Below are 12,483 nucleotides of genomic sequence, written 5' to 3'. Positions count from 1 at the left end.
GAGAGGGCAGATGAGGATGGCCAGACAGATTAAGTCTGACAGAAAGGCTATGGTAGCTCAAATCTTCCATTTTCACATCTGAAGTGAGCATAAAAATAGTGATATCATAATCTGCTAATTACAATTACGTGAAATTTCACGTCATTTTTCACAATTACGGCCATAAATAACTACAGTTTGGTCATTCAATTGATTTTGCCTAATCCATTCATAATTGTGCGTAATTACGCAAAAGTTCCAATAATTTTGTGGCGACCTTAGTGGCTAGTAGCAAAGCCCCGATACATGCTGTTGTCAGCGGAAAAAAAAAACCTTGTAGTTTTTAAGATAATCAATTTTGAAAATGCAAAGGAAAAATGTTTTTTTTTAAACTGAGAAAAATGTTTGTTTAAAAAATTTTTTTGCTATGTATTTTCAAAATCAACTATCAATGAAACTACAAAGCCTTTTTGACTTGTTCCCACTCTTCCCTTGCATTTGTAGCAATTTTGGTGACAACAGCATGTATGGGAGCTTTGCTATTAACCGCTAAATTTGGCATGGAATTAGGGAATAAAGTATGAAAAATTATGGTTCCTGATCTAATGACAGTCATATACAGTATTGCTAAGGCAAACAGATTGTCAGATCAAAGTATGGCATCATGATCAGGATGTCCTCAACCTGCCTTGTGACAAGAAAACAAGCAAACATAGTCCAGACTGTTGGTGGTGGTTTGAGATGTGGTAAAAAGCTGTACAAGTCAGCATGGACCAGTGAATGAAAGGAATGTTTCCAGTATCTCACTGGTTCTATGCCATAAAAACAAGGTTGGTTTAAAGCAGGGATGTCAAACCGGTCCTACAAGGGCCGAGATCCTCACACATTTTTGCTACAGCTCAAATTAATTGATGGGTCTGAATCAGGAAAGGTGTGATCCATCAGGTAAAACACGTTCCTTTCTTTCTCAGTCCATCCTAAACACTGGCATGGACCTGGCCCTCCAGGCCTGGAGTTCGACACATGTGGTTTAAAGGCAAAGAGAGGTAATTCCCAATATTAGTAAAGTGTTCCTCCTTCAGTGCTTTGTGAGTGTTTACAATCAAAGTCAGTTTGTCACATATCTGGAATAGCTAGTATTTAAAGGGGCGCTATGGCTAAAAATGGTAACATTTTAAATATGTGCAAACATAGACAAATCAGAAGTACATTTTTTTCCAGAGTAAAAAGAGTCATAAATTACTTTTCTCTTATGTTGCTGTCACTTGAGTAGGTAGCAGAAATCTGACAGAAGCGACAGGTTTTGGACTAGTCCATCTCTTTATAGGGGATTCTCAGCAAGGCTTTTATTCTTTATAAAGATATTCCCTAAAAAGGATTTAAACAATGATGCTGACCAGCTTTCCTGCTTGCTACACAGTTTTTTGGCAGTTGGACAGAGCAACTGCCATTCACTAAGTGCTTTTGAAAATAAATAAATCCCTGTGAATCCTCCATGAAGAGATGGACTAGCCCAAAACCTGTTGCTTCTGCCAGATTTCTACTACCTACTGTAAGTGAAAGCAACATAGGAGAAAATTAATTTATGGCTCATTTTACTCTAGAAAAAAACCTACTTCTTATTTGTATGTTTGCATATATTTTAAATTTTAAAATTTTTCACCATAGTGCCCCTTTAAGTTAAAGATGCTGTTAGAGATCCGGAGTAATCTGGACAGACTGTATGGTAGAGTACTGGAACATGTAGAAGCAATGGTTTTATATGTGAAGTCCTGGGTCAGCATTTAGAATGAATTAAATAACCATTGTTTTTGATTTGCCAATCATGTATGGGGGGAAAAGGGGGGGGGGGGGGGGGGGCATTTATCATTAAAAAAAAAATCACAAAACATACTGAAGTTTATGGTAAGATACATTTGGGTGGTTTTATTGGTCCTCTTAATGATCAGTTTTTTTTTGTTTTTTTTTTATTATTGTTTTTGTTTTTTGGTGTGTGGTTTAAATGTCACCACAAATTAGTGTGAGTGGTGGACCCTCAAAATTTTGCTGATGTGTCCTTTTATTTATGTTTAAATTACACTGGGTGTTTCCATTTAGTTTCAAGTAACAGACATTACCTATTAGTGGTATGTTTGTGATGTAATTTCATGTATCCCTTAAACCCCACAGCATTATATAAAAATGTAAAGGAATGTTTTCTCAATGTCCAAAATAACTGTCATTTATTTACAGTTACATCAACAAGAAACTCATGTGCTTTTACCTGTAGCCCATGGGTTAAACAATAATATAAAATCATGCAACTTGAAATAGCTTTTCTTTTTCTTGGAGATGATGTAGAGCTTTGTTTTGTAATGACCAATTGCAGCGTCGGCTGGGATGGCTATGGTGACAGTGACATCAGCAGAGGAGGTGGAGTCTGTTGTTGCTGACCAGTAAGTGTCTTCTTTTGAGTTCAGTTCAAAAGCAGACATTGTGTAATCCTCTTCATTGGGGTGTGGACCTGTAGATGAAGCCATGGCAAATGAAATATCAACAGCTGTTGCTATATGATAGGGCACATATTTTATGATGTCACTGTATTAAAAGAATAGCAGCAATACTTAAAAAAGGCATAAGCAAGAAGAGAGTGAACCTGCTGTTATACGTTCAGACAGACACTAGACCAAACTAGTAAGAATGCACCCAGCCCCATTTTTTCATTTTGAACCACAAGTGGGAACTGGGAAGGTAGTTTAGAAAAATTCACCAAAATGTTGCATGTTACTTTTTTGAGTTATTTTTCCCTTCTTCTCCTTCCTATTTTTCATCAAAGGTGCTGAGAACAGCATCAATCATTTGCAAATATAGCGCTACAATGGTATTTGCTGATACAGTTGATGAAGACAAAACTTCACAACTTACAAGACTTAAAAATAAATTGATCTTAATGCTTCAACAAAATGCCCAGGGCCTGAACAAGATTGACTGCTGGGTTTACTCATATACAGCCTTTAAACTTGTGGATAATGGCTTGCCTAGCCATGCCAGTACCATTTGAAGAGTTGGTAATACTACACATAAAATCTAAGAAAAATATTCTTCAAAAACATTCAATTACGCAATACATGGACAGCAGCTGATAACTTGGACTTTGCTCCTTAGTGGACAATTGAAAGAGGAAATCCAATTCACCAGAATGAAGGACAGTCCAACATTTGTTTGAATTCTAACAGAGGTGAAATCTTTGATCATATTTGAAAACAACTTACTGCAAGTGGCTATTTTGTAATTTGAATTGCTGAGAACTTTGGAACAGTTTAACTTTTTGAACAGACACACCATCTAGCAAGTCTGGGTGCTTAATGCAGTGGCTTATGCAGTGCCACCGTGTCCTCTTTTATTAATCAAGCAAACAATATTTTAAATAAAATCCAGCACTCCCCATTTGTTTTTTGTTTTTCCAGGAAACAACTATTTGCTAGAATTTTCCTACATATCTACACAAGCTACCACTATGATAAAAACTTCAGATTCAAGAGTGAATCCATACACATGTTCTACAAATACTATAACCAAATCTGGACTAGCAAAACACCCACTGCAGTAAATGTGAAAGCAAATCTAAAGCAAAAATATACTTGAGAAAATGAATTGTATGTGTATTACGGAAAATAAATCAACATTAGTAGCAAAGAAAAGAGTCTTACATCTTTATTTTCTGTTATATAGCTTTATTTATAACATTACTTCATACTGTCACAGTTGCAGTTTTAAAACCACAGAGCAGAGCTAACAAATCCCTTTGAACTTTCCTGCAGTAAAATCTTATCTCAAGTTATCGTTCACTCTTTCTTGGCTGTTGGCATGTTTTTCAGAAAACAGGACTAGTTTGTCCAAGTTCCTCCAATATCTCAGAGAAGCGCTTGTGCATAAATAACAACTCAATTTTTTTAAACTCTTCCTTTACTGTAAAACAATATGAGACCCTTTTTTTTTGCTACCAATGTTCCATTTATTATCTGTACTACACATACAATTTATTATCTCATTAGTTTATTTTCACTTAAAGGGATACTGTAGGGGGGTCGGGGGAAAATGATTTGAACTTACCCAGGGCTTCTAATGGCCCCCCGCAGACATCCTGTACCCACGAAGCCACTCACCGATACTCCGGCCCCGCCTCCGGTTCACTTCTGGAATTTCAGACTTTAAAGCCTGAAAACCACTGCGCCTGCGTAGCTGCATCCTCGCTCCCGCTGATGTCACCAGGAGAGTATTGCACATGCCCAGTATGGTCTTTGGTCTGCTCAGTATGCTCCTGGTGCCATCAGCGGGAGCGAGGACACGGCAATGCAGGCGCAGTGGTTTTCTGACTTTAAAGTCAGAAATTCCAGAAGTGAACTGGAGGCGGGGCCGGAGCATCAGTGAGTGGCTGCGCAGGCACAGGATGTCTGTGGGGGGCCATTAGAAGCCCCGGGTAACTTCAACTCATTTTCCCCCGACCCCCTACAGTATCCCTTTAAAGAGAACCCGAGGTGGGTTTGAAGAATATTCTCTGCATACAGAGGCTGGATCTGTCTATACAGCCCAGCCTCTGTTGCTATCCCAAACCCCCCTAAGGTCCCCCTGCACTCTGCAATCCCTCATAAATCACAGCCACGCTGCTGACAAACAGCTTGTCAGAGCTGGCTGTGTTTATCTCTATAGTGTCAGTCTGCTGCTCTCCCAGCCTCCTGCAGAACTCCAGTCCCCGCCTGCATCCCTTCCCTCCCTGCTGATTGGAGGGAAGGGACGGGGGCAGGGACTGAAGCTATGCAGGAGGCGGGGGAGCAGCTGAGACTGACACTACAGATGTAAACACAGCCTCACAGCATGGCTGTGATTTATGAGGGATTGCAGAGTGCAGGGGGACCTTATTGGGGTTTGGGATAGCAACAGAGGCTGGGCTGTATAGGCAGATCCAGCCTCTGTATGCAGATAACATTCTTTAAACACACCTCGGGTTTTCTTTAAAGAAAACCTGAACTGAAAATTAAAAGTCAAAATAAGCATACACAAGTCATACTTACCTCCTGTGTACTCTACTACTCAGTCTCTTTCTCCTCTCCCGCGTCCTGTTTGTTCACTGTGATCAATGGAATTTTACCATCCTCCATTTTGAAAATGGCCATTACCCATGACAGCTTTCTGGTCAGCACACAGTTAATCTGTAACATCGCCCACTTGAGCCATAGGGAAACATGGACATTACCTGGTACATCAGTTGTCCTCTCAGCTATAACTGACCGCAACTGATATTTTACTGACAGCAACTGATATATTTCAGATCTGACAAAATACTGTCAGAACTGGAAGGGATTATTGTCAGAAGAAAATGGTAAGCTTCTGAGAGGAACTGATGGCAAGGTAACTATGTAATGTTCAATTGAAGTTACCTCGTGTTTATTTTAAATATTTTTACTTAGTACAGGTTCCCTTTAAGATTTGCTTTAATACTACTACTGTATCTATAGTCAATCTGACAACTCCACAAGCAATGTCCCTCAATGAACAAGGACTTGCTTAAATGGTAGATATCATGACTTTTCATTTTTACTGTAGACTTTATTCTGAGACATAATAATAATAGAAATAGAGATGGCTAATAATCCGCCATCATTTTCCTGTAAAGGGGGATGTCAGAATTCTTGCAGTGGCACTTTGGGCAGCCAGCGAGCTGCCTCTCACTCACTTGGGGGTGCGATGGCCATGATCTGCGCCCCCTTACAGTGCTGCGCCCGGGGACATGTGTCCCCCCTTGCCCACGCATAACTACGCCTCTGGAAGATTCATGTTTGCATGACTATATGCAATCAAAATATTGGGAGGATTAGTCAAAAAATCCTTCAAGGTTTCTCCACTACACCAATGGTACCATCAAGAATAAAATGAGGATCGCCTGAAAAATATAAAGCTATACAGCACCTCAAGCCCATGGTGGGCCTTATATACTGTATTATTGTTGGTGTGTGGATAAACTGTTCCCACTGTTTATGAACTTTGGTGAATGTTTGTACTTTTTGATCATTAAAGAATAAGTCAATTTCATATTTTTGGTTTCCTGGACCTTCCCTTTACATTGATCTGATATCCTCATTACATTGTTGATGCTTGACTATAAAGGTTTAATCAGAAGGGGTACTGTTATAGGGAAACGCTACTTGGAACTGTTCATATTTTTGTATATATGCTGTATGATAGGCAAATACAATTTTTTTTATATAAAATGAAATACTGAGTGCTCTCATTAATTTCAAGGTATACCATCAATCTATAATTACTGTAATAGAGGGATCAGACCCCCACTATGTTGGATTTATGATAGCAACACTTTAAGGCCTCTTGCACACTGCATGCATTTCAGATTCCGATTCCGCTTTTTAATCTGTTTTTACATCCGATTCCGATTCAGATTTTTAATCTTAACTGCATGCTGCGTTTTTTGATCCGTTTTTCTGTTGAATGTATTCAAGGAAAATCGGAAACGGAATCGGAATCGGAATCGGAAACGGAATCGGAATCGGAAAACGGATTTGCGGTGTGCAGGGAGCCTTCGGGCTGGTTCCTTTACTGAGTTAGTAATCTTGTAAAAAGCCAAGAACCACACAGGTTTTTAAAACTCATGGAGGATTCTCAGGGTTTCCTTTATTCTTTACAAAATAACTCTCAGGGAAGGATCTATCGTATTTTTCGGAATATAAGACCCTCTGGCATATAAGACGCAACTAGGTTTAGAGGGCAAAAATCAGAAAACAAAAACTAAGCCTAGGTGCGCCTACAATGCAGGGGTGTCTTATGGACCTTTGTACCTCCTAAAACTGTATCTAAGCTACTCTATCTACACTACAATGCCCAGCTACACTACACTAATCCCTGTTGCCCCTACCAATTAAAGTACACTTATCCTTACTGCCCTACCAACTAAACTACACTGCACTAAACTACACTACAATTAGCTAAACTACACTTCACTGCCCTTACTTACACTACACTACACTTCACTTTAATACTATACCTGCTCCTGCCGCCTAGACCCTCTCCCACTGGTTCCGGGTCCTGCATTCCTGGCAGCACGCTCCTATTCTGTTACCGCAGTAAGCAGGGACACAGACCGCCTACCGCTGTGCTAAACCACCGGGTCCTCCATACCGCTGGCTCCATGCTCACTGATTCTGTACGCTAGCAGTGCACATGCCCACAGTTTTGCACAGAGGTAGGTGGTCAGTGTCCCTGCCTACCACTGCAACAGAAGAGAAGTGCACTGCCAGGAGGAGATGATCCTTGAGGATCACGGAGGATGCAGGACCCAGAGCCAGGGGGAGAGGATCACGGTGGCAGGAGCAGGTATAGTACACTGGTAGCTATATTCTGTATCATTGGAATATAAGACTAGAGATGTAGCGAACGGTTCGCCAGCGAACAGTTCCAGGCGAACTTAGGGGGTTCGCGTTCGCCTGCACCAGGCGAACTTTTGCGGAAGTTCGATTCGCCCCATAATGCACTATGAGGGTCAACTTTGACCCTCTGCATCACAGTCAGCAGGCACATTGTAGCCATTCAGGCTACACTAAGCCCTGGAGCCCCACCCCCCCCTTATATAAGGCAGGGTCTGGCGGCCATTAGCCTCACTCGTGTGCCTGCTAGAGAGAGGAAAGGGACAGCTGCTGCAGACTTTTTCTCCTAGGGACAGATTAGTTAGGTTCTAGGCTGCTTTGCTTGCTCCTGACTGATTAGTATTGCTTTTAAAGCACCCAGCAACAGCTCTTTTCAGAGCTCAACCTGTACATTTTTTTTTCTGTGTGTCAAACTGACACTTTTGTTGCATGCACAGCCTTGCTAATTGATATTGTGTGTGCCACTGCCAGCAGCCCAGCACATTCAGTGACTACCTGTGTGTGTGACAGGGAGCTGCACATTGTACTACCCAGTACTGCATGTACCCCAGTACCTGTTGTGTTTACTTAACCCACCTCATCACTGCATATACCTGGCTTTGTGTTGAGTGAACCCAGCTCACTGCATCTAACTACCCAGTACCTGTTGTGTTTACTTAACCCACCTCATCACTGCATATACCTAGCGTTGTGTTGAGTGAACCCAGCTCACTGCATCTAACTACCTGTTGTGTTGAGTGAGAACCCACCTCACTGCATCTTAAGTACCTTTACTGTTCAGTGAACCCAGCTCACTGCATCTTAAGTACCTTTACTGTTCAGTGAACCCACCTCACTGCATCTTAAGTACCTTTACTGTTCAGTGAACCCAGCTCACTGCATCTAACTACCCAGTACCTGTTGTGTTTACCTAACCCACCTCATCACTGCATATACCTAGCGTTGTGTTGAGTGAACCCAGCTCACTGCATCTAACTACCCAGTACCTGTTGTGTTTACCTAACCCACCTCATCACTGCATATACCTAGCGTTGTGTTGAGTGAACCCAGCTCACTGCATCTAACTACCTGTTGTGTTGAGTGAGAACCCACCTGGCCACCTCACTGCATCTAACTACCTGTTGTGTTGAGTGAGAACCCACCTCACTGCATCTTAAGTACCTTTACTGTTCAGTGAACCCAGCTCACTGCATCTAACTACCCAGTACCTGTTGTGTTTACTTAGCCCACCTCATCACTGCATATACCTAGCGTTGTGTTGAGTGAACCCAGCTCACTGCATCTAACTACCTGTTGTGTTGAGTGAGAACCCACCTGGCCACCTCACTGCATCCAACTACCTGTTGTGTTGAGTGAGAACCCACCTAACTGCATCTTAAGTACCTTTACTGTTCAATGAACCCAGCTCACTGCATCTAACTACCCAGTACCTGTTGTGTTTACTTAACCCACCTAACCACTGCATATACCTAGCGTTGTGTTGAGTGAACCCAGCTCACTGCATCTAACTACCTGTTGTGTTGAGTGTGAACCCATCTGGCCACCTCACTGCATCTAACTACCTGTTGTGTTGAGTGAGAACCCACCTCACTGCATCTTAAGTACCTTTACTGTTCAGTGAACCCAGCTCACTGCATCTAACTACCCAGTACCTGTTGTGTTTACTTAACCCACCTCATCACTGCATATACCTAGCGTTGTGTTGAGTGAACCCAGCTCACTGCATCTAACTACCTGTTGTGTTGAGTGAGAACCCACCTGGCCACCTCACTGCATCTAACTACCTGTTGTGTTGAGTGAGAACCCACCTCACTGCATCTTAAGTACCTTTACTGTTCAGTGAACCCAGCTCACTGCATCTAACTACCCAGTACCTGTTGTGTTTACTTAGCCCACCTCATCACTGCATATACCTAGCGTTGTGTTGAGTGAACCCAGCTCACTGCATCTAACTACCTGTTGTGTTGAGTGAGAACCCACCTGGCCACCTCACTGCATCCAACTACCTGTTGTGTTGAGTGAGAACCCACCTAACTGCATCTTAAGTACCTTTACTGTTCAATGAACCCAGCTCACTGCATCTAACTACCCAGTATCTGTTGTGTTTACTTAACCCACCTAACCACTGCATATACCTAGCGTTGTGTTGAGTGAACCCAGCTCACTGCATCTAACTACCTGTTGTGTTGAGTGTGAACCCATCTGGCCACCTCACTGCATCTAACTACCTGTTGTGTTGAGTGAGAACCCACCTCACTGCATCTTAAGTACCTTTACTGTTCAGTGAACCCAGCTCACTGCATCTAACTACCCAGTACCTGTTGTGTTTACTTAACCCACCTCATCACTGCATATACCTAGCGTTGTGTTGAGTGAACCCAGCTCACTGCATCTAACTACCTGTTGTGTTGAGTGAGAACCCACCTGGCCACCTCACTGCATCTAACTACCTGTTGTGTTGAGTGAGAACCCACCTCACTGCATCTTAAGTACCTTTACTGTTCAGTGAACCCAGCTCACTGCATCTAACTACCCAGTACCTGTTGTGTTTACTTAACCCACCTCATCACTGCATATACCTAGCGTTGTGTTGAGTGAACCCAGCTCACTGCATCTAACTACCTGTTGTGTTGAGTGAGAACCCACCTCACTGCATATAGCTAGCATACCCTTGAGATGGACAAAATGGACAAACCAGGTAGAGGAAGAGGTAGAGGCAGACCCAGAGGAAGGCCACGAGGCACCGGCAGGTCTGTGGCTGTGCGAGGTGGTGTTGGTGTGATTTCGTGCGGACCTGCCCCAAAATACAGTGCTCAGAAGGCACGTGCCATCACTTCCCAAAATCATGAGGAGGTGATTGAGTATTTAACACAGAACACCTCATCTCTCGCAGCCACCAGCGCTACAACAAGCACCACATCCGCTGCATTTGATACTTCGCAGGAGTTATTTGGTGGTGGTGGTGAAATCACTGATTCCCAGCCACTACTGCAACAACAACGAGAAGGCGCAGGTACATCACCTCATACGTCTGAGTTAGGTGGCGATAGTATGGACGTAACGTGTGTGGATGGGGATGATGGTGGACCACTTGAAGTTGGTGCACTTGAGGAGGTGTCTGAGGAAAGCGCAGCTGGCCAGGAGGATTATGATGACGCTTATACGGATACCACATATGTTTCCGGTAAAGGAGATGACCAGGGGGACAGTTCAGAGGAGGAGTCAGAGAGGAGTAGGAGGAGACGACTCCATGATAGAAGCAGAGGGAGCTCGTCCTCAGAAACAGCTGGGGGCAGTGCAACGTCAGCTTCTGATGCCACCCTAGCGCCATCACCCCAGGGGGGTTCAGCGGTTTGGAATTTTTTTCACGTTTGTGTCTCAGATCGGAGCAAAGTCATCTGTTGTCTCTGCCAGCAAAAATTGAGCCGTGGAAAGGCCAATTCTCACATAGGGACAAGTGCCTTACGAAGGCACCTGGAGAGAAGGCACAAACAGCTATGGCAAGAACACCTGAGGAAAAGCAGCACCCCTCAAAAGACAAGCCACCCTCCTTCTCCTCTTCCTCCTTCAGGTGCATCGTCTTCATCCACTTTCTCCCTTGCACCTTCACAGCCACCCTCCTCCACACCGCCTCTTCCCTTGAGCGGTTCCTTCTCCTCTGCCCACAGCAGTACCCAGCTGTCCATGAAGGAAGTATTTGAGCGTAAGAAGCAAATGTCTGCAAGTCACCCTCTTGCCCGGCGTCTGACAGCTGGCGTGGCTGAACTATTAGCTCGCCAGCTATTACCATACAAGCTGGTGGAGTTGGAGGCTTTCCGTAAGTTTGTGGCCATTGGTACACCGCAGTGGAAGATACCAGGCCGCAATTATTTTTCACAAAAGGCCATACCCAAACTGTACCGTGCAGTTGAGAGGCAAGTGGTGTCATCTCTGGCACACAGCGTTGGGTCAAAGGTCCACCTGACCACGGATGCCTGGTCTGCCAAGCACGGGCAGGGCCACTACATTACATACACAGCCCATTGGGTCAACCTGGTGACCGATGGCAGCAAGCAGGGAGTACGTGGCTGCGCAGAGGACTGACTTGTCACACCTCCACGGCTTGCAGGCAGGCCTCCAGCCACCTCCTCTCCACCTGCTATCACCGCTTCGCTGTCGTCATCCTCCTCCTCCTCCTCCTTGGCTGGTGCCGCCATCTCCTCTCCAGCTACACAGCCCCAGCACCCCAGGGCCTATGCTGCATGCCAGGTGCGACGGTGTCATGCAGTGTTAGACATGTCTTGCCTGAAAGCGGAGAGTCACACTGGAGCAGCTCTCCTGGCTGCTCTTAACAAACAAGTGGAGCAATGGCTGACCCCGCACAAGCTTGAGATCGGCAACGTGCTGTGTGACAACGGCAGCAATCTCATTGCTGCGTTGAATTTGGGAAAGCTGACACACATACCCTGCATGGCACATGTGCTTAATCTGGTCGTGCAAAGATTTGTGTCCAAGTACCCAGGCTTAGAGGACGTCCTGAAGCAGGCCAGGAAGTTGTGTGGGCATTTCAGGCGCTCTTACAAGGCCATGGCACGCTTTGCGGACATTCAGCGTAGAAACAACTTGCCGGTGAGACACCTGATTTGCGATAGCCTGACTCGCTGGAATTCCACCCTGCTGATGTTCTCTCGCCTGCTAGACCAGGAGAAAGCCGTCACCCAGTACCTGTATCATTACAGTACAAGGACACAATCTGGGAGGATGGGGATGTTGTGGCCCAACAACTGGACACTGATGCGAAATGCATGCAGGGTCATGGAGCCCTTTGAGGAGGTGACCAAACTGGTGAGTCGCGATGAGGGCACCATCAGCGACTTGATCCCCTACGCCTACTTCCTGCGTGCCGTGCGTAGAGTGGTGGATACAGCTGTGGAGGAGCGTGAACAAGAAGAGTTAGGGCAGCAGGAGTCGTGGGAGCCATTTACACACGAACCCGATGTTTCCACAACACCAGCGGCAGCACAGAGGGGGGAGGAGGAGGAAGAAGAGGAGTCGTGTGTGTGGAAGGAGAGGAGTCAGACTCTGATGATGGTGATGATGAGGAAGGTGT

At 44.5% G+C, this 12,483-nt stretch overlaps 1 protein-coding gene across 1 annotated transcript in view; it reads right to left on the bottom strand.

Moving 5' to 3' along the window:
* Window positions 1-12,483, bottom strand: part of LOC137542233 (protein-glutamine gamma-glutamyltransferase E-like) — an 84,622-nt gene that overhangs the window by 50,900 nt on the left and 21,239 nt on the right. Inside the window, exon 3 of the mRNA XM_068263994.1 lies at window positions 2,243-2,482. Within this exon, the coding sequence (XP_068120095.1) occupies window positions 2,243-2,482 (240 nt within the window). The remainder of the gene's footprint in view (window positions 1-2,242; window positions 2,483-12,483) is intronic.

This window comes from Hyperolius riggenbachi, chromosome 12 (assembly GCF_040937935.1).
Source record: "Hyperolius riggenbachi isolate aHypRig1 chromosome 12, aHypRig1.pri, whole genome shotgun sequence".
Classification (NCBI taxonomy): domain Eukaryota; kingdom Metazoa; phylum Chordata; class Amphibia; order Anura; family Hyperoliidae; genus Hyperolius; species Hyperolius riggenbachi.
Note: the sequence above shows the minus strand (reverse complement) of the source record. Positions and strands in the feature narration are given on the sequence as shown.